We start from the raw sequence: 23,832 nt of genomic DNA, 5'->3' as shown, positions 1-23,832 counted from the left end.
CAACGATTTTCGCAAATCGCTGCCTCGCTTCCAGAAATGCATGCATGTCTAACGTTAGGCAATTTACATCGAAACAGAATGTGCACAATTGAAAATAACAGAAGGATCGAGAATATTCTATACAGAAGATTTGAAACAGATATTTATTCAATTTTTTTTCATACACATGGCTCAGTGGTTAATGTGTCGAATTATTGTAGGAGACAGGATGTGAGTTCGTGTCTTGTTTACAAACAGGACCTTGGGGTGTTTTTTTTTGTTTTTGCTTTTATTTTCTCTGTAAGCTTCTTTTATAAAACTAATTAATAACATTGGTACAAAGTGACAAATTTTGTCAGAAAGATACAGTCGATTAAATCAACACCAGCATATTACTGGTCCTTTATTTTATCGATCTTTGAAAGAGTAAAAGTCAAGGCTTACCACGGCGGTATTTGAACACAGAACGTTAAAGGCCATATATAATAAACACATCGGAAGTTATTAATTGTCCAACACTAAAGAATTCAGTCAACCTTCTTTTAGTTATTTGTATTATTACTGAGTCTTTTTCATGCTCTAAACAACACCAACAGATTAATGAATAAATAAGTAGATAATCCTGTTGCGATATTGATTACGTGATTGTATACTAGTGTCCTCTTCAAGGTAAATATGTCTGAGATTGTGTTCGGATGCCTTTGTATGTCTGCGCATGCGCACACGCGTGTGTATGCACGTATTTACCTGTATTTGTGAATGCATTTTTCCTAACGTCTGTATTAGCGTGTATTCGTTTGGTAGTGTGCTTGTGTATGCGCATGTGGACTTCTATTTATGTATATATTTGCGTATGCAATAGTGTGTGTGTGTGTGTGTGTGTGTGTGTGTGTGTGCGCGCGCGCGCGCGTGTGTGTGCGTGTGTGTCTGTGTGTTTGATGTGCATCGAAGAGCAGAAGAAATAAACCGAGGTATATTTCAATCCGTTGTTCTCTTATAGAAGTTATAGAAAACGACACGACATCTAATTTCTTTTCCCTGTCTTTAGAAATTATATAAATATCGAAATTTTCTTTTGAGTCCAGTGAAAAAGCTTCCCCCTTCGCACGTCCCAGCTTGGGGCTCTCGTGACCAACGTAGGGCGCTGTTTGCACATAATTTTATTTGTGAATTTAAATTTTCTTTTTAATTAATTTTTTCGCTTTTCCACCACCATCGAAAAAATTTTTTTTAATAAAAACATTCCTGTCGTGGTCTCGTCCGATCTCACAAAAATACGAGCCAAATGTCCCTCAAATCATGCCCTAACATTTTATAAAAAGAAAAGACACATCGCAAAATATATTCTTTATAAAATATGCAATGTCCAGAGAAAAGAAAAAATAGGGCTGGAATGTTTTTGGTCAAAGATCTGCTTCATTATTGCTACATTTGTGAAGGTTAAACAATAACGTGAACTACGGGGAAGTTTCTGCAACGTCGCTTGGCCTGAAAAAAACAATTGCCAAATCTTCCTCAAATCAGTGACAGAAACCAGTATCACGTTATAAATGACAGTCTGTTACAGACAACATTCCCAAGTGATCTTGTACCATATTCCCTCCTGGAAGTTATGTCCACGGAGGCAATGCAAAATGATAATAAAAGAGTCATGCTATCAGGAAACACAACGAAACACCTGTCATGGGTTTGAACTCACAATCCGTAAGCAGGAAGTTTAGTATTTTATCTATACGGCCATGTTGACACTATGTAAACCCCAAACCCATCACGTAAAAACTCCGGTTCAGTTTTTTGGGGTTTTTTTTCAATTTAGACTGAAATCAAATGCTGTATTCAGTGATTTAATGTGTGCATGAATAAATGCTTTCGACATCCGTAAAACTGGGCACTCACTTACGGAACAGATAAAATTCAACAAAGAAATAGTCACTCATACTATATGAAATAACAACTATATATCCTTCAAAGTGTACCCTACCATCTTGAAAATAAATTTTAAAAAACCGGGAAGGACACACTGAGTAATCTAGTCCTTAGATATCCTGCGTCTGAAAATAAGACGGGATGGTCACTATTGGAACACTTTTGACCTTGACCACGGGTCCGTTTAATAGGGGCTGCCCTGGAGAGTTTAAAACAAAAGACAACAAAGCTACTATTCTATGGAAGTCTGTGTTACGAGAGCAAAACTGACTAAAAGCTTTCTACGTTTCAACATCAACATCGATCTCGCCTGAAAGGGTCATGTGACCAAGATATACAACTGTTGGCAATTACAAAATTGATGCACACTCAACATACACAAACACACACGTATATATATATACATATATAGATATATTATTTTTGCACGTTTTTTCTGTTTTGTTTGTATGAGCAACACTTACACATGAGCAATAAAGTCTCTGTACTTCAAGAAGTAGAGCTTTGTATGTGTGTGTGTGTGTGTATGTGTGTGTGTGTGTGTGTGTGTGTGTGTGTGTGTGTGTGTGTGTGTATGTTAGTTATATGTATGTGTTGACAAATATGTACATTAGCATATTTATATACAAATGCGTACAAGCAAAGTACGTATGTAGCTTGTTAGTGAAATCCATTGTAAAATCCATATGGTCGATGACGAAAAATCGAGTACGAAACACCTCAGTAATATCATATATATATATAAATATATATATATATATATATATATATATATATATATATATATATATATATATATATATATATATATATATATATATATATATATATATATATATATATATATATATATATATATATATATATATATATATATATATATACTACTTTTGCATTATTTTACACTGATTAATTTTCTTCCACGGTAACAGTAGGTATAGGTGACGATTGGTCGTGGTCCAAGTCGGCAGTTGAGTCCGCTTTCGACCCAAACTTTAAACTTTCCATCGTCGGCGGAGATGGTGATGGTGCCGTCAGCATCATCGGTGAGGAATAACTCAACATGGCACTCGCTCGTCGATGTTTCTCAGTTTCGGGAACAGATTTACGACTCGCAGGAGGCGTGATGACGTTACGCCCGAAACTCGGCGTCTCCATATTGTCCGCGTTAGCATTCTCCAGCGATTGCCTCGCATCGAATTCCTTAAAGCTTTCCTCTTTTAAATTAGCCATTAATTAATACATCAATATATTTGCATATGACCAAAGTGCAATACAGATTTCATACGCATGTATGTTTGTGTGTATATATATATATAAATCTATAACCGATATTGTTAAATATTTTTTGTATTGTCTTAGTATGGGGCAGTGAAGGTTTCGTCGACGCAGCTATCCCCTGAACATTAAAAGCAAATAATTTATCGAGTGTGCACAAAGACGAAATGTGGTGATTTCGATGTCTACCTGAACTTCAAGGTAAAAATCTGAAGGACATCATTAGAGCTTCTCTGCAGTATTATATTACGACGAGGAAAGAACCCGTTACTATCAACTCGCCTTGGTTTTCCTTGTCTCTTTCTTTTTCTTTACAACAAATAAATATATAATATAATCAAATTATATTGATCGATACAATCAGAAATATTATGCAATCAATAAAATGACATATTTTTGTGATCCGATCTTCATAAAGTATAAAAATTTTCTCCATCCACTTTTGCGTATGTTTGTTCGGATTTAATATGAGAAGATCGATTAGACAAGTGGTGGTGATGGCTGTTGGTGTTGGTGGTGGTGGTGATGGTGGTGATGGTGGTAGCGGATGTGCCGATGGCGGTGGCAGTGGTCGTTGTCGTGACGATGCATTGGTTTGACTTTTGTGTATTTGACTGTATGTGTGCACGCATGCGAAAATATCCCGCAGCGAATGATGCACGCACGCACACATACCCGCATGCACGCACGCACACACACACACACACACACACATACACACACACACGCAAGCACACACACACACACACACACACACACACACAAGCATCTATATATATGTATATATATATATATATATATATATATATATATATATATATATATATTGTCCAGTAAATATCGGTACCTTGTTGTACTACTCTTATGAATATATATATATATATATATATATATATATATATATATATATATATATATATATATATATATATATATATATGTACATGTATGTATGTATGAGTGAGAATAATTGATTAAAATATAAAGACTGACAGAGATAACTCAGAATAATAAAGTCTTTTATCTTCTAACTTCTTTCGATCATTATACTGCGGCCGCGCTGGGGCAACGACGAGGGACTACACTCAAACAAACCGGCCCAGTACTTCCTCGAACCATTAAATTACGGGAACGTAAAGAAACCACCGCCGGTTGTCAAGCGGTGGTGGAGAACAAACAAGCAAACAAACAAACAAAAATGAGAAAGATATCAACTCGAAGGAATGCAAGTTCGAATTGTATATAAGACAGAAACGGATGATGGGACAAATATTTCTGGTAGAATCGATAGGTTATTTAACAATAAAAGCTCTTTAGTAAGATAGATAGACAGATAGATAGATAGATAGATAGATAGATAGATAGATAGATAGATAGATAGATAGATAGATAACCCTCTTGTCGCAATAAAAATGGCCGACAAGTACGTTAAGTTGCCTTTCTATTTGTTTGGACATTTGTTTTGTGAGTTAATCTTCCTAACACATGTCCACGATAATCTGTTGATTTATCCGTGAGACTGATAATCTGAAAATGGCTCATCTGAGAGGAAGAGTAAAAAAAAAGAACGAAAAAAAGAGAGAAAGAAAGAAGGAAAAGAAGAAAGAAAGGGTGGATGGTAAAAAAAAAAAACAAATGAGAACAAGAGGCGCTGTCGAGATACGACTGAGAAAGAACGAAATCCTCTAATCGTACTTTGCTGGTGCTAGTAAACAGCTTAATGATGGTTTAGTCTATATATCATTAATTTATATATTTATTTATTTACTTGTATGTTTACTTATTTGCTTACGCATTTGTTGGAAAATCGCAAATATATATATACAACTTAATTTCACAACCTTCATACTTTCCCCAAAATAAATAAATAGATAATATTAAACTCTTCAGAGTAGATATTAGATCTTGATCTTACCTGTAAGACTATGCATGCATACATGATATATACGTATATACATACATACAAGTACGAGTACATAGAATATGAACTATTTTTTCCGAACAACGAAAGACACAAATGGAAAACAAGACAAACAACATAAAGAACGACCTTTCATCAGTTGTTGGCTGTTTTTCCAGCTATATATATATATACATAACCTACTTTGTAGGCTACACACACGCACACATAATACGTAAGTGATAATACATTATAATTTCAAGGTTTAGTTATTTCATCTCTTCAATTTCAAATCCTGTTCCGGATTAAGCTAATCTTTTTAACAGCTTGTGTTAACAAACTGTCAACAAACTATTATGTGCGTGTGTGTGTGTAGATACGTACATATACATACATACACGTAAAGTATATAAATGTTTGTGAGTGCATGTATATATATATATATATATATATATATATATATATATATATGTGTGTGTGTGTGTGTGTGTGTGTGTGTGTGTGTGTGTGTGTGTGTGTGTGTGTGTGTATGTATGTATATATCGCTCCCTCTCTCTCTCTCTCTCTCATCACACTCACACATACACACACATGCATGCATACATACGTACGTAACTTGTCTTTATCTACGTATTTTTGTATGTCTTTTGCCGAACCGCTAAATTACAGGGACGTAAGCGCACCAGCATCGGTTGTCAAGCGGTGGTGGTGGGGGGGACAAACACAGACACAGACACACACACACATACACACATACACATACACACACACACACGCACACACACACACACACATATATATATGATAGGCTTCTTTCAGTTTCCGTCTACCAAATCTACTCACAGGGCTTTGGTCGGCCCGAGGCTATAGTAGAAGACACTTGCCCAAGGTGTTACGTAGTGCAACTGAACCCGGAACCATGTAGTTAGTAAGCAAGCTACTTACCACACAGCCACACAGCCACTCCTGCGTCTACGATTAAGAAAAAGTTCGAAAAAATGCCAAAATTTTAGGATTTTTGAGGATGGGAAGGATTAATGAAAAAAATTTTTAATTCTCTATTGTCTTTAAATTACGTTTCATTTTCAGTTTGAAAATAAAGGGAGCGGTAATTGTAATGGCAATCACCGATTTCCAAGAACATTTTTGTTTTAACCTTTAAGGCTTCTCCCATCGTTTCTGCGTAGTGCAAAAGAAATTTGGCCAAAATAGGTACTACTGAGTGGGAAGGGGGTGAAAAAAAAATCATAAATTTTCAAAATCTTTTTTCTACAAAAAGGGCATCTCCCATTGTTTTTAAGCGCGTAGTGCAAATAATAATAATAATAATAATAATAATAATAATAATAATAATAATAATAATAGATAGACAAAATCCGTCCGGAAGGTGAGGGAAGGGGGGATTCATAAATTTTTTAAAATATTTTTCGTAAATGCTCCCCCCACCCCATTTGCAAGGATGTGCTGAAAAAAAATGTTGAAAAAAAAAGGCCAAATGGAGAAAATCCAAGGCAGTACCCGACAACGACGGAATACTCAGCTAGTGGATGTGTGTGTGGATGGAGAGAGAGGGGGAGAGAGACTGGCAGACAGACATAAACAGACAGAGAAAGAGAAACAGAGAGAGACAGAGAGAGAGAGTGTGATAGATAGAAAGATAGACAGACAGATAGATAGATAGATAGATAAATAGATTAAGAACGGGCCACGACATTCTTTTTGATGTAATTATCTTTGATTAACGAAGCAGAGTTTGACCGCTACAATAGATCTTTCAAGACATATAGAGGATCGTGAGATTTAATAATGAGAACAATCATATCTTGAATGTTTTGTGGTTTAAAAAAAAATGGTGAGGGCACAACTCTTATAAATTAATTAGATATGGAATGCGTTGGTGGTATGCGTCTGATGTTTAGCAACAAGTATCATGATAATTTCAAACATTTGTCTATTTAATTACGCTTGATTAACCAAGCAGAATCTGACCGAGACGACAGATCCTTCATGACTAAAGAGACATAGAGGATCTTGACATTTAACAAACAAAGGCGTTGTTATTGATGTGGAGGCGCAATGGCCCAGTGGTTAGGGCTGCGGACTCGCGGTCATAGGATCGCGGTTTCGATTCCCAGACCGGGCGTTGTGAGTGTTTATTGAGCGAAAACACCTAAAAGCTCCACGAGGCTCCGGCAGGGGATGGTGGCGAACCCTGCTGTACTCTTCCACCACAACTTTCTCTCACTCTTACTTCCTGTTTCTGTTGTGCCTGTATTTCAAAGGGTCAGCCTTGTCATGCTGAATATCCTTGAGAACTACGTTAAGGGTACACGTGTCTGTGGAGTGCTCAGCCACTTGCACGTTAATTTCACGAGCAGGCTGTTCCGTTGATCGGATCAACTGAAACCCTCGATGTCGTGAGCGACGGAGTGCCAACACACTTTATTAATCTACTGCGCTCAGTATTTGCCGATGCAGACGATCACTAGTTTACATGAGTATATATTTACATAGATGCACTATTAAACAGACACAGAACTCGATTAAACAGATCCAGTACTTGACTGGTACTTTATTTTTATTAACCAAGAAAAAGGATGGAGGGCAAATTCGACCTCAGTGGGATTCAAAATCAGAATGCAATGATTCTGAGAGAAATACCACAAAACATTTTTCCGACGCTCTAACGATCTTTCCAGCTCGCCGTGTTAATAATAATCATTTCTACTCCAGTCACAAGGTCTGAAATTTTAGGGGAAGGAATTAGTCGATTACATTGACTCCAGAAATCAACTGAAACTTATTTTATCAACCCCGAAAGAATGACCTGGGCGGAGTTTGAACTCAGAACGTAAAGAGGACGAAATGCCGATAGTCATTTTGTCCAGTTACGAACTGGAACAACGTGAAATGGAGTGTTTTGCTCAAGAGTACAACGCATGGCTCGGTTCAGGAATCGAAACTACAATCTTATGATCGTGAGTGGAACCACTAAGCCTCGCACCCCCACGAGGTTTAGGTATACACGACCGAAAATAAGCATGGCTAGAAAGCTTTTGGTTATAGCTTGGCCGAATTCGAGATGAACATCATTTTCATCATCTTCATCATCATCATCATCTTCATCATCATCATCATCATCATCATCATCATCATCATCATCATCATCATCATCAAACAACGTCAACAACAACAATGTCGGTTGTCAAATAAACTGTAGACGGACTGATGCCTTATAGTTAACCAGCACCTTCACACGTCCTACCTTCGGAGCCTGTACGCAGTCTCTCGACATACCAGGAATAACAGCCAAATAACCTCACATCACAATCTACCGTTGAAAAGCAAGAGAAAAAGACAAAAGCAAGAAAGCCACTTCGGACAACACAGTATATACAAACCGATGGGATGATCATAAATGGAACTTCTTAGGTTACAGCTTTACTCGGCCAAGACAGGCCCGAGAATAACCAACAGCAACAGTTTCGACAAAAACGAAAACAACAACAACAGGACACATCGGGTGATAGTTACTATTACATAAAACCTCAGATCTTAGGTTTTAAATGTATGGTGAGGGGGATCTGTGCACTTAAATGGGGAAAGAGAACTTTCAGGTTTATAGTCACAAGTCTCTGATTGAAATTTAACTTTATCGTTCAATAATGGCAGCGAAGTCATTTAAATAAATTTATGTCTTCGAGTTAACAGAAATATTAGCTTCAATAAATTTTACTATCTCAAACTGCAATGACTAAACTGTATCTTTGTTTGTGCACATTTTTATTTTGTTTTAATGTGAGCCATGGGTGGTAGAAACGGTAAAGAACCATATAAAATGTTTCGCAATAATTAAAATTTGGTTCAAATCCCACTGCAGTCTATTAACAATCTGATAATTACCTTGCTTTGCTGTGCTATTCATGTGTATGTATGTATGTATATATATATATATTCGAAACGCCTGTGTTAGAATGGGGGTAGCTGATGAAGGAAAATGTTCTCTATGTGTGTTCTGTACTCTGGTTATTATTTTTTTCTCTACATTTTGTTTGCAATGTCCTGTACCCAGATATGCACCTATATATATACAGGTAGACGTAGGTATGCACATACCTGTACGTATATATGCATATACTAATTTATTATTTGTTTTATATATATATATATATATATATATATATATATATATATATATATATCATTCAATAATAGGATAAAGTCTTAATGAGAATTTATCAAGTAGCTAGCGTGAAAAAAACTCATAAGGGAAAAATCCATCATTTATTCCCTAAAATATATTTATTTATTTATTTATTTATTTATTTATTTATTTATATAAGGGCATTACTATACATGAATGCCTCACGCTAAGAGGGACTCTAAGGTCAAACTCCCATAATAAACACTTTTACCGAACGCGAGGAAATGCAACTCTCAAAGCTAGCCCTCTAAAAACAGACTAAACTACAGATCATGATTTCGTAATTATTGCAGTAATATGCACCTTTTACTCATCAGTATAGCATGGTCAAGACATAAAGATAAACAAAAAATCAACAAACCAGAAGTGTTCGTCTGGTATGTTGATTCGTACATTACAAGTGCAGTCTATGAGTGGAACAGTAAAAATATGCAAGACTTTTCTCAAGTTCCAAATATGAATTTGTCTATGTTAACTACATCTCAAAGATGGAGCCTTGTATACTTGTAGGAAACCGGCTCCCTCCTCAGGGGAATATTTATAATAATTAAAAAATAGAAGAGACATACATGCATACATACATACATACATTCTTACATACATACATGCATGTATGCATACATACACATATACATACATACATACAGACCTATATACATACATACATATATACATACATACATACATACATACATTCGTACGTATGTACTGACATACATACATATCTATGCATTGTTGAGGTTGACCCAAGGTCAGCCTTATGTGACCTAGGATTGAAAGCTATTCAATTCATCGCCATGGCAATCCTATCTCTTCTCCAGGCACAGTACATCTAACACTATTTTTTTTAAAGAGATTACGTTGGAATTTTTCAAATATATTTGTGTCACATATTTTCGTTTTCATATTCACACACACGTGCGCACGCACACACACGCACACACACACATATACGCTCACAACGCACACATAAATATATACGTGTATGTGTGGGTGTGTGTGTTACAGCTTCTCCGGGAAAGCACACTCACCCTTTCTCTCCTGCGCTCTGTTTGTCTGTTTCTCATAATATGTGTGTGTGTGTATGTATGTGTATGTCTATATATATATATATATATATATATATATATATATATGTATGTATGTATGTATGTATATTTCGTGTGCAAGATTCTTGATGTGGATACGTGTGTTGAAGGAAATACAATTAAACCTTGGGAGAGGCATTATGTCGGTAATAAACACACGCACTGGTTCAGTCCTTTATTAATTTATATAATTTTTTGTTATTTATTTATATAAAAACTATATAAACTATATAAATTAATAAAGGACTGAACCAGTGCGTGTGTTTATTACCGGCATAATGCCTCTCCCAAGGTTTAATTGTATGTATGTATATATATATATATATATATATATATATATATATATATACAAGAGAGAGACAGGCAGGCAGAGTGAGTGAGTGAGTGAATGATATATAAACGGAGAGTGAGATGCATACACACACACATATATACACACACATACACGCACATATACATATAGATAACAATATAGAGAGAGGCAATGAGAGAAATAGGCATGCTTGTGTGTATGATTACGGAATGACTGGGGTTCATTTATCTACGCTTGATTCTCTGTGTGTATAACTGTGCTTATGTTTTAATAACATACACATATACACGCACACACACACACACACACAGACACACACACACATACATAAACAAATATATATGTGTTTGCGTGAGAGTGCGTGTATAAATAGATGGACATACGTAAGCACTTACATAGATAAACACAGACAGAGTCAAGCGTATATAATCATATATATATAAGGAGCTTTATGAAATATATGCGTACCCCTTTGTATATGGCTCTCTCTGTGTATGACTATACATGTATGTTTATACACAGAGGCGGGCATTTCAAGAACTAGCAGCTTCTTTTGCATTGTTTGGCATTTCTCTGTCCTATATAACGCATGAACCTTAAACCAATACAATTAATAATAACAATAAGTTTCGTCTTTTTTTAATTAATTAGACCTTCCAACTGTTTCGAGTACCTAATTCTTGGATTTCTCTCTACCATTGGATTATGCCACCCTTTTATTCATTCGGGGTACGCCATTTCTGCACCTTTGATTGTATGTGTGTGTGTGTGTGTGTGTGTGTGTGTGTGTGTGTGTGTGTGTGTGTGTGTGTGTATATATATATATATTGCCTATGCGGTTTTTTCATTGCGCTCAGCTGCCCACATTAATTTTATTCTATATATGTATATAATATATATATATATGTGTGTGTGTGTGTGTGTGTGTGTGTGTGTGTGTGTGTGTGTGTGTGTACACAAATACATATATATATATATATACTCATACATACGCATACACACGCATATAGATACAAGCATGCCAATTATATACGGAGTACGAGGTGTATTTGAGGACACTTTATTTCCAGTATGTTGCTCTCTTCAAACCAATTAACAGGTTCTATTTCTTTCAAATTTCCCATAGGCAGATAAGAATGTTCACACAAGAAATGAGAAGACATGCATTGTTGCCATATGTGCGGCAAACAGTGATTTAGAAATCGCCAACGTTCTAAATGTTGCAAGACCCTTTTGTTCACAAAGTTCGAAGAACTGGAAGCCTGTTGTGGGAAGCCTGTTGTAAGAAACCTGTTATGGGAAGTCTGTTGTGGGAAGCTTGTTGTGAGAAGCCTGTTGTAGGAAGCCTGTTGTGGGAAGCCTGTTGTGGGAAGCCTGTTGTAGGAAGCCTGTAATGGGAAACCTGTTGTAAGAAACCTGTTATGGGAAGTCTGTTGTGGGAAGCTTGTTGTGAGAAGCCTGTTGTAGGAAGCCTGTTGTGGGAAGTTTGTTGTGGGAAACCTGTTGTGGGGAAACCTGTTGAGGGAAGCCTGTTGTAGGAAGCCTGTTGTGGGAAGCCTGTTGTGGGAAGCCTGTTGTAGGAAGCCTGTTGTAGGAAGCCTGTTGTGGGAAGCCTGTTGTTGGAAGCCTGTTGTTTCAACTGCATCAAAGATAAAATAACGTTCTGAACTTTCGGACATTATAAGGATATCGCAATTTATTTAACCAGTTCAGAAATATTATCAGTGATAATCTCCGAAAACTAGTGAGGGTCATCATCAAAGAACTTCATCAGATCAACATTACCTGTACAGGTGCACCGGGTGCTACATGTCAGATGTCGAAATGATCGTAGACCGATGTGAAATGAAGTGCTTTGCTCAAGAACACAACGTAACGTCCGGTCTGGGAATTGAAACCATGACCTCGCAATCGTGAGTGCAACACCCTAACCACTAAGCCATGCATCTCCACACACACACACACACACACACACACACACACACACACACATACAAATACACACATACACAAATACACACATACACAAATACACACACACATAGATAGATAGATAGATAGATAGATAGATAGATAGATAGATGCGCGCACACTCTTATACATATATATATACACGTATACCCACATTTTTGCATACATGCACACATTTACACATATGTGGATATGTGTGTATATATGTGTGGATGGATGTATGCATTCGTGTAAATTCACAAAGAATTCAGGTAAGTGGGTACGCATTTGTAAAAAAAAAAAACAGATCAGCGGTTTGATCTCATCCACCGCATTACTGACCTTTACTGCATCATCCGTCCCACCTCCCCCATAATATAACACTTATGCCAACCAACATCATCCTCACTTACTCTACACATACCTCCACCATCTCTCCCTCATTGTCTTTCTTGCTCTCTATCGCCTTTCTCTTTCCCATCTCCTCATCACTCCGCCATCCTTCACCTACGACTCCGCCATCCTTCACCTACGACTCCGCCAATCTCTGGGGTTAATATCATATTTAATATATCTTTAATACGCATATATAATATTTTGCCCATGTCGTAAGAAGGCTGGCCATGAAATCGACTGACACGAATATGTGACCTCGAGATGGGATTAAGTACCCACTCTCTCTTTTCCATTTTCTCTCTCTGTACCCCCCTCTCTCTCTCCCTCTCTGTACATGTGTGTATGTGTGAGTGTATGGACTCTTAACCCCTTTTTAACTATATATATATATATATATATATATATATATATATATATATATATATATATATATATATATATAGGCGCAGGAGTGGCTGTGTGGTAAGTAGCTTGCTTACCAACCACATGATCCCGGGTTCAGTTCCATTGCATGGCACCTTGGGCAAGTGGATTTGGTAGACAGAAACTGGAAGAAGCCCGTCGTATATGTGTATATATATATATATATATATATATATATATATATATATATATATATATATATATATGTATGTATATGTACGTGTGTGTATATGTTTGTATGTCTGTGTTTGTCCCCCCAGCATCGCTTGACAACCGATGTTGGTGTGTTTACATCCCGTAAATTAGCGGTTCGGCAAAACAGACCGATAGAATAAGTACTAGACTTACAAAGAATAAGCTCTAGGGTCAATTTGCTCGACTAAAGGTGGTGCTTCAGCATGGCCGCAGTCAAATGACTGAAACAAGTAAAAGAGTAAAAAGAGAGTATATATTGAATCCATAGAGTTTATTTCTATTCAGAAAACCTCCTTAGTAGCACTGCTAGATCAAGTGCATTCACGAATTAACCATAATCCTCGACGACTTCAGAGTCCTCCGGATGAACATACTAAATACATCCTCGTCGACAAAATTCACCGACCAGTCGGACGTCTCTCTTTACTCAATGTTAATCCTCTTTAGAATGCAATGGTGAATGTTCCACTGGCCACATTGCCTACCTGCTGGGCTGTGAACGCCTGACAATAATTTCAGATAACCAAACGCCCGTCCTCGATGTACACATCATTTGGGTTAGATTACAGCTCAGTCGAAGAAACGACGAGCTGGGGAAAGATGAATTTAACATTTGCTCATTTCGTTTAATATATTCTGGACGTACGACAATCAGTGGTGGAGATGGGAAAAAGTGAATTTCTAAAGACTCGTTCACCATTTATAGTAGTTCATGCTTTGCTTTTTAGTCCTAAATCAGCCCAGATCGATTAGTTATTTGATCAAAGACATTCAGCCGTGAACGTGCTATCATTTCAGATTTACAGGGAATCCGGAAACACATTATCAAATATGTCGTTTTAAAAGAGAAAAGAATATAATTTTTAGGGAGCTCGATTACTCGTGTTAGTGCAAATCCTGCAGGAAGAAACGAATTGAAACGAATATAAATAGTGAACGCGTGCTTACAAATTTTTTTTTTTCTGCAGATGATCGTGGCAAGCACGTGAAACATTAGATTTAATGCCTGGGGTGATTTTAATAAGCTTTTAATTTAACATCTCCCAATATAAACTGTGTTACTCTCGAACGCATATATATATATATATATATATATATATATATATATATATATATATATATATATATATGTATGTATGTATGTATGTATGTATGTATGTATGTATGTATGTATACATAATGATATAATTATGAACTCATCACAAAATCACGTGTTACTGAATGAAAACAACGACAGCAGCAACAACACCAACATCATCATTAGCAACATCATCGTAATCATTACCATCATCGTAGTTGTCGTCGTCTCATCATCATCATCATCATCAACATCATTGCCCTCATAACAATAACAACCTCAAAATCATCCTTTATCCTTACAGAAAATCAAACCAAAACAAACGAAAGAGATACAAAAAAAATAGGCAGAAACTATTAAGATGATAAAGTTACTAACCACTATAATTAATACTTGCTCAAGGTTTAAGTAAATAAGTACATCATGTCAGTAAACAAGTCACAAGCAACTTATAGTGACTAATACAGACTGCAAACCACACATACACACGTACACACACGCGTGCACATACACGTGTGCACAAACACACACACGTGTATATACATAGCTACCTTCACAATTACACAAATGCCACCATCATTGCTATGCCACATGCAACACACAACAATACTAAGATAACCGCAGGACTACCTAGGCATACTATCATTGCTGATACTAAAGAAAAAAAGGGGGGGGGGGCGACGAGATGACGAAATCTTTAGTTTATAACACTGGAAAATATGCTTTTGCGGTATTTGTTTCAGCACTTTATGTTCTGGGTTCAAATCCTGCCCGCGAGGTCACTAGAATTTAGCGACCTTCTCAATTGGTATAATCATTTAACCATTTAATTCTTCCAGAAACTCCGTTAATGAGCTCTAAATCAGGACTGCCATGTTATGTTGGCAAACAATCTTTACTACAAAGTACTGTTGCTGAATATCTCACGTTGTGAGGTTTAAAAATAGTAATTTTCTAACTAAAACTCAGTTCTTGACAATTTAAAATTTTATCCTGTTGTCTTTCATGTTAAAATACACCCTAATACACCGAATATACCCTGTTGAAACACACCCTATTAAAATACATCCTAATACACCTAATATTTCTCTTTCCTAAGGTGGTGAGCTAGCAGAATCGTTAGTCCGCCGAGTTAAAGCTTAGCGGCATTTCGTCTGTCTTTACGTTCTGAGGTCGACTTTTTCCTTTCATCCTTTCGGGGTTGATGAAATAGGTACCATTTGGGCCCTGAGTTCGATGTAACCGACTCACTTCCTCCACCGAATTTGCTGTCTTTGAACCAAAACTTTGAATCAATATTCTTTTTCCTCAAAACTCATTTTCACTTTCATCATGGCTACCACGGACACGGCATTATTGAAAACACCAAAATGTCGAGTCTTAGATTTATCGTATCTCATTTTTTATGACCTTCTCTGTCTTGGAACAACCCAGCCAACGTAGCCTTACTTTTGATGCCTTCATCCAGGTTGTTTTTTACCGCCTTTGACCATTCGGTCAAATTGCACCAAACTCTGGCTTTTAATCGTTGTGGAACATTCTTTTCGGCTCAACTTGCTACGCCCATAATCCAACCTAATCTATACCTTACGCCACCCTCGGTACTGTCTGCATGGATACAAATACAGATATTTGTATTAGTTGTCTATAAATGGAAGTGGGAGAGAACTTATTCCATTTCATACATTATTCCAGTGGTTAGGCTTACAATCGTGCAGTTGTGATTTTGACTCTCGGACCGAGAGTTTATTTCACGCTGCTCCAGCTCACTCATCTATAGAAATGAGTTGTGACGTCACGGGTGCCAAGCTGTATCGGTCCCTTTGCCTTTCCCTTGGATAACATCGATGGCGTGGCGTGGAGAGGGGGGACTGGTCTGCATGGTCTTCTTTAGGAGCAATCCCATAGTCATTCGTGACCGAAGAGGATCTTTACCCTTCATGTGTGTGTGTGTGTGTGTGTGTGTGTGTGTGTGTGTGTGTGTGTGTGTGTGTGTGTGTGTGTGTGTGTGTGTGACCTTCTACGTCTTAGAATAACCCACTCAATGCTTCTTTATGTTCAGGGTCCAAATTCTCAGTCGGAATCTTTATGTGGTCGTTCGACCAACGAGAAAGAGAAATCAATAGAAATCGCACCAAACCGCCTTACCGTTTTGTGTGTGTGTGTGTGTAAATATATATATGTGTGTGTGTTTGTGTGTGTGTGTAAATATATATATATATGTGTGTGTGTGTGTGTGTGTGTAGATAGATAGATAGATAGATAGATAGATAGATAGATAGATAGATAGATAGAAGGCAACTGGATAGTGCTTCTGATAATAAAAGACTGTATGGTCACGGCTGGAATGCTTTTGATCTTAAGTTTCTTCGTTCAGAACTGACCAGGGATTAAGCAATTATAACCACTATTACTGTCTTCATATCAGTACTAATTGCTCCCGCCACCTTCGTACCACCAGACAGCTGCTATACTACCATTATCTCGACTATAGCGCCACTACATACTCTCAGGTACATACACCTGTACATGCTTATGACCGCGTACGCACACACACACACACACACACACACACTAATGCGTGCACGCACGTATACAGATACGCAGATAGATGCCACTCTTGTCTGTGTTAACGCCACTGTGTCACCTTTTACTGTTTCATCGCCTTAGTTCATCCCACCTGTTCTTCACCTTCGCCTTCACACTGCACCACCCTCCACCCATTCAGCTGTCTCGCCTCCTCACACATTTCTTTCTTCACCACCACAACCACCACCACTACCACTATCTTCTTCATCATCCCCACTCTACTTCCACAACCAAGCTCTCGCTCCTCCTCTACCCTTCACCATCGCCGCCACCGTAGTATAAGCTCATCATCACCTGAGCCGGTAAGTTAATTATAGAGGTAGCTATTTGTTTGGCGGGGGAGAGAGAGAGAGAGAGAGAGAGAGGTGGGGTAAGAGTTAGACGGAGGGAGATGAAGAGAAGGGTGAGCGATAGAGGGAGGGAGAATGCGAAAGAAAGACAGAGATACAATGGGAGGGTGACATCAGCTTAGTTGACTAAGCTAAGTGTCAAAATGTCCGGATTTTCTTCTCGAATATAGTGGAAGGCTGAAATTAATCTCTGCTTGCAGTAATGAGCTGTACCTAGCCACAGGACTTGTTTGCAGCTACGTGATCTGAGCCAATGAGAGGAAAGTGTGGAAGGAAGTTTAGAAAATAGAGCAAGAGCGAGTGATAGAGAGGTAGAAGACAATGCTGAGAGTATAAGGATGTTGTGGTAGTGGTGGTGGTTGTGGTGATGATAATATGGTGACTGAAAAACGGAGGTAGAATTGTGTGGTACAACGTTTGGGGTAAATAGACTGATGTAGTATTATGTTTAAAGTAGGTAAATTGGTGTGGGACCATGCCTTGGGTAGGCAGATTGGTGAGGTACAACGTCTGGGGTTAGGCAGAGTGGTGCGGGTGCAGGACTATGTTTGGGGTAGATAAATTGCTGAGTTACCATTTCTGAGGTATGTAGATTGGTGCGGAACTATATTTGGGAGTGCGTAGAGTGGGTGCAGCTTCGTTGAAAGAATAGTGTTGTTATTAATGGCGGACGTGGCATAGAAGAGATTTTATGCTTTTCATACGCTTTTCATCGTCCCGAATTTTCTATTTTGTCGTCTCCAGGAAGTCGTGGTGAAAACTATTATTGGAACTGCAATATGAATGCTCCTCCTGTGACCTTCGCATCAGACCAGATTATGCAGCGTGATCTTTCGTAAGGCGAGAAAGAGAGAGAGAGAGAGAGAGAGAGAGAGAGAGAGAAAAAGTGGGGAGAAAGGAGAGAAAGGGGTAGGAGGGATGTAGAAGAAAATAAAATTTGACTGCGGCCAAATTTGATCTTAAGGTGCAGGGGATCAAATACAAGGAATAATGACTGCCCGATGAAGCCAAATACCTGACAAAAATTTGTGGTGAGAGCAAACGAGGAACGCTGAAAGAAAAGTGAAAGAAACAAGAGCGCTTAAGGAGCGCAAACCTCCGCCAAAGCAACACTAATGTCCTCTCAACGATTAGCCAGAGATGATTTTTAAAATGAGAACATCTGAAATAATCTCGACTGCTCTCACAAAAATGAACCTGATCGCTCTCAAAAATTAAGTAAAAAAAAAAACAGGAAAAATAATCCAGAATCCTTACCCGGTACCGGATCGATCCCAAAATCTAATCAGTTCGTGTCAGTCACGAAGCCAAACACCCCTGAAAGTTTCATCCGAATTCATCCAGCGGTTCTTGAGATATCTTGTCCACGGACAAACAAACAAACAAACAAATGCGACTGAAAACAATACCCCCGCCTTCGCAAAGGCGGAGGTAAATATTGATATTTACTTTTTCTTAGATTTCGTGACTCAAGTCAGTGACTGCTTCTGAGGTTGAACAATAATCCCTCTACCTAATGCCGTCATTTAATCCAGGATCAACATAGATCCTAGGTCAACCTTGATCGAATAGAATTATTGATCAAAAAGCATTCGGCCAATTGTAAACACCCACGTCCGATTAAGGTTATGTCGAAGCTACATTATTAAACAACTAGCTGACCCCGTTTCGTCAAAAATGACGGCTAATTGTTGTATTTTATATATAAATATGGATGGTAAATCAAACTAATACATTTGCCAATGTTATCTAGCGGTTGTCATTTGAGATGTGACATCGTTTGTTGCTGAAAGAAAGTTGGTTCACACATACAAACAGTCACACACTTCCCTTGTTCACGAACAGACATACACACATATACTCACACAGAGTTGAAACGCTGTTTGATTTTTGTTTTCAGCGTTGAATGCTCACCATCCCACTTCCTTTGCACTCACACACTTCCCATACCTCTCTTTTACATACTCACTCCCACTACCAATTTGACACCACCCCTTCCTTCCTTATTCATGTATTACCCCTTCCTTTCTCATTCATATGTTGTGACGGAGAAAAGCACAGGGGTATTATTGTAGTAGATGTGTACTTCATATTTCTATCTTTTAATGATACAATTTCAGGGAGAGTGATCACCCAAACTAACGGATATCGTTATACTCCGCTGGTTACATTCTGCACAGTGAGACTCAACTTGAAACCATGTGAACTTCTTAATAATGCAGCCATGTCTGTAATACACACACACACACACACACACACACAGCCCTTCGAAAATAAGGAATATTGGCAGGGAATATTCGGAAACATTTTTGGCCAAAATATCTGTCAAATACCACAATTGAAAAAAAAAAAAGAAAAGAAAAGAAAACGGAAAAAAAATTTTAAAGCATGCATATTGTTTGTTTAAATTGAAAATATTGTCAAAAACCTCATTTAAATTCTCGAAATTCATTCCTTTTATTCGTATGTTCAAAATTATGCCCAACTAAAGTTCAACATTTGACATACTTTTCTTTATTTTCATTAAACTTTCACTCTCTCTCTCTCTCCCGCCCACTCTCTCTCTCTCTCCCGCCCACTCTCTCTCTCTCTCTCTCTCTCTCCCTCCCTCTCTTCTTCTCTCCTATTGTTTTCTAAATGTCAACACAGAAGCTTTGTCAATTAAAACTCTTGGTTTATTGACTACACTTGAAGTAAAAAGGACAACACAAAACAACACGTGGACAATACACAACACATCGTGTAGTAACAAAGCTTGAGATAGAATTAAAGCAAGTTACGGTTTTTAAGCCTTTCGCTGTGACATTTTAAACAGACCTGAATATATCTTGGTATTCTCTTCGTACACTGAAAAAAAAAATCTAGGAGAGTATCCTGACATGTTTCAAAGTTCCTTCTGGTGTATTTTACGGGCATGAGACATTTGGTAATAAGCCATTTGGTCCCATCTGTTTCGACGCTGACTTACTTGACACACACACACTTTATATATATATATATATATATATATATATATATATATATATATATATATATATATATATATACATATATATATATATTAATTTTAGCGCCCTTACTGAAGAAGCACGGAGTTCAAATGTCGCCGGGGTCGACTTTGCTTCTCATCCTTTTGGAGTCGATAAAACAAATACCAACTGGACTCTAGGGGCGATATAATCGGCTCATCCACTCCCCAAAATTGCTGGCCTTGTGCCAAAATTTGAAACCATTATATAATAACTGAAATAAAAGATGGTATGGTCGTGACTGGAATGCTTTGATTATGCGTCTGCTCATTCAGAGACCGCATGGATAAAGAACAACAACAACAATGAGAGGCGTGATATATGTGAGATCGGTAGAATTTATATGTATCATTGAAACAAGGAAAGACGGGGTTTGCTGAAAAGATTAGCTGAAGACGAGAAGTGAACGAGAAGTGAAACGAATGAGGGAGGACGGGATTTAGAGAACAAGAAGCACAAAGTTGAGAAAGTATGCATCAAGCTATAAGACCATATGATGTAACTCTGTCATGTATATAACACGTGATCGGAATTATCCTATTGCGCATCTGGATAAGGAAATCCCATTTATTAACCCATTGGTCTCTCTGATGGGACAAACTTGCAATGAAAAACTTTCCCATCACGATTATCCACGATTAACGAAAATAATATTTTATGAAGTGAAGTTATATCGGTAACGAAAACAAATTCATCTTAAAAGAAGCAAGAGAGAGAACTCACGAATTTCATGTGACTAAAATTTAAATAGTAATAAAATGATATACAAGGTACTTTAATAAGTCTGTTCTTCACTGGCTCTGGTGGCAAGCCTAGACAAATTACGACTTCTCAGCGAAGCATAGTCAGTACATAGAGCTAACGGTGTAGAGAATAACTTCGAAAGTATATATTATAGTTTTGGTGTAACAACAATTCACTAATCTCACAGCTGAAAATAACATTAAAAAATTCCCCACGGGTGCTTTCTGCATTAGGAATACATAGTTAAGTCCTTTTTGTAGTGAATCTAAAATAACTTTTAACCAATTGAAATTATGCATGTGCATCACGAGATTACTCATGGGTAGAATATTTTATCTTCGAATTTTCCCGCTTAGAAATTAAAACTAAACTGAATTATTTTCACCAGCATGCTTCGATATGCCAACCCGAATGCGTTTTATATGGTACTTAATTTTGAAATAAAAAGCATTTTTACAGAGGTGAGTCATCGCATTTTTTCTAGCGAAAAAAAGGTGTGCCACCATCCTTAAAAATGATGGACATTGCCGTCCAGCACTCTACACCTGAGAGAACAATAGACGGGAGGTTAGGATGGTGTTTTTTTTTTCCTTTGTATCATAGTCTGCCAGAGCAGGTGAGTGGGGCTAATTAACACACACACACACACACACACATTTGATGTGTGTGTGTGTGTATATATGTGTGTTTAATGTTGACTATCAGGAAAAAAGAAAGAGTGCTCGATACCATAGAAGGTATTAATAATTTGTTTTTGGTTGAGTCGGTCTGTTGCTATTTTGGGTTTTGCTTGTGGATGCAGACGGTCTTCAGGCAAGTTATGCTTGAAGATCCTGTGCACCCACAAGCGAAACACAGAGTAATAAGAGACTGACTCGATCAAGGTAAAATATTTACACACACACACACACACACACACACACACACACACACACTCACTCCCACACACACACACACACACACACACACTCCCCCCCCCACACACACACACATGTATGTATATATATACAAATGGCGGCGAGCTGGCAGAATCGTTAGCACGCCATGTGAAATGCTTAGCGGTATTTCGCCTGCCGTTAGGTTCTGAGTTCAAATTCCGCCGAGGTCGATTTTGCCTTTCATCCTTCCGGGAGTCGATTAAATAAAGTACCAGTTACGCTCTGGGATCGATGTAATCGACTTAATCCCTTTGTCTGTCCTTGTTTGTCCCCTCTGTGTTTAGTTCCCTGTAGGCAATAAAGAAACATATATACATATGTATGTGTGTGTGTACACACGCATTTAACTCTCCGCTTTTTACTCCATTCTCTCTCCTTTTTTTCCCTCTTAATCCTTTCCATTGAAGAGCGTCGACTCGAAACGTAAAAGACTTTTACATTCTTCCCGAGTGTTAAACTAATACACCTGCTTCTTGTTCCTACACCTGTCTTCTTCTTTTGCCTTTCTGTTAATTTGAACTATATATATATGTGTGTGTATACATACCAAATTATATTTATAATGTATTATAATATATATATATATATATATATATATATATATATATATATATATATATATATATATGATATGTTATATGTATGACTGGACAAACGGTTTGTGATTGCGCGACCTGTTAGTAATAGCAACTAAATTTCGTTCCTATCATATCTTTTCATCGTAAAAAGAAAAAGGACAGAGTAGACACCTTTGATAATGGGTTTGTTCGATCAGGATTGACCTGCGATTAATTATCACATTGCCATCAACGGCAACAATAATAACCATGACAACAACAACAACAACAACAACAACAACAACAACAACTACATATGGCTTTAAATTTTGACACAAAGCTAGCATTTTTAAGAGAAAAGGAACGGTCGATGAGATCGATATCAGTACTTCACTGGTACTTTATTTTATCGATCCCGAAAGAATGACTGGCAAAATCGACCTCGGTGGAATGTGATGACGCTGAGTATTTTGTCCGACGTTTTTAAAGATCCTTCTAGCTTCAGAAGTTCTAGGAAAATCAAAGCATTTAACAAGAAATTTTGGAAGTTTGAGAGATAACGCAGTAAATGGTCGTGGTAAAAGAAACTGGTTTATCATAGAGTTTTTTGTTTGTTTTTTCTTAATTACGTACTATTTTGTCGAGTCGGTAGCTGCTCAAAACAAACATTGATAATCAAATAATGAATAATCATAAGCACACACACATAAACTCACACACACATAAACTCACACACACGCCGCATGCATACACACACATATGCATACACACACATGCCTCTGTGTGTGCGTGTGTGTGTGTGGGTGTGTGTGGTTGTATGTGTTGGCCGGGATCTTTAAGTTTCGCCTGACGTCTTATTCAGTCAGTCTGTTGGTTTTCGTAAACATGTTTTGAA

The 23,832-nt window shown here is 37.6% G+C and overlaps 1 protein-coding gene across 3 annotated transcripts in view; it reads right to left on the bottom strand.

The window, feature by feature from the left end:
• LOC106878570 (uncharacterized) overlaps positions 1-23,832 on the bottom strand; it is a 62,213-nt gene that overhangs the window by 34,882 nt on the left and 3,499 nt on the right. Inside the window, exon 1 of one of the 3 annotated variants that reach the window (XM_089362998.1) lies at positions 18,927-19,066. The exons of 1 other annotated variant lie outside the window; for it this stretch is intronic. Coding sequence is in view for 1 of the 2 variants with exons in the window: in XM_089362996.1 (XP_089219122.1) it covers positions 424-474 (51 nt within the window). In the remaining variant the exon portion in view is untranslated. Of the gene's footprint in view, positions 1-423; positions 608-18,926; positions 19,067-23,832 lie in introns of those variants that run through there. One more of the 3 variants, XM_089362996.1, reaches the window with a different exon arrangement.

Source organism: Octopus bimaculoides, chromosome 14, assembly GCF_046866305.1.
Source record: "Octopus bimaculoides isolate indiv1 chromosome 14, ASM4686630v1, whole genome shotgun sequence".
Taxonomy (NCBI): domain Eukaryota; kingdom Metazoa; phylum Mollusca; class Cephalopoda; order Octopoda; family Octopodidae; genus Octopus; species Octopus bimaculoides.
Note: the sequence above shows the minus strand (reverse complement) of the source record. Positions and strands in the feature narration are given on the sequence as shown.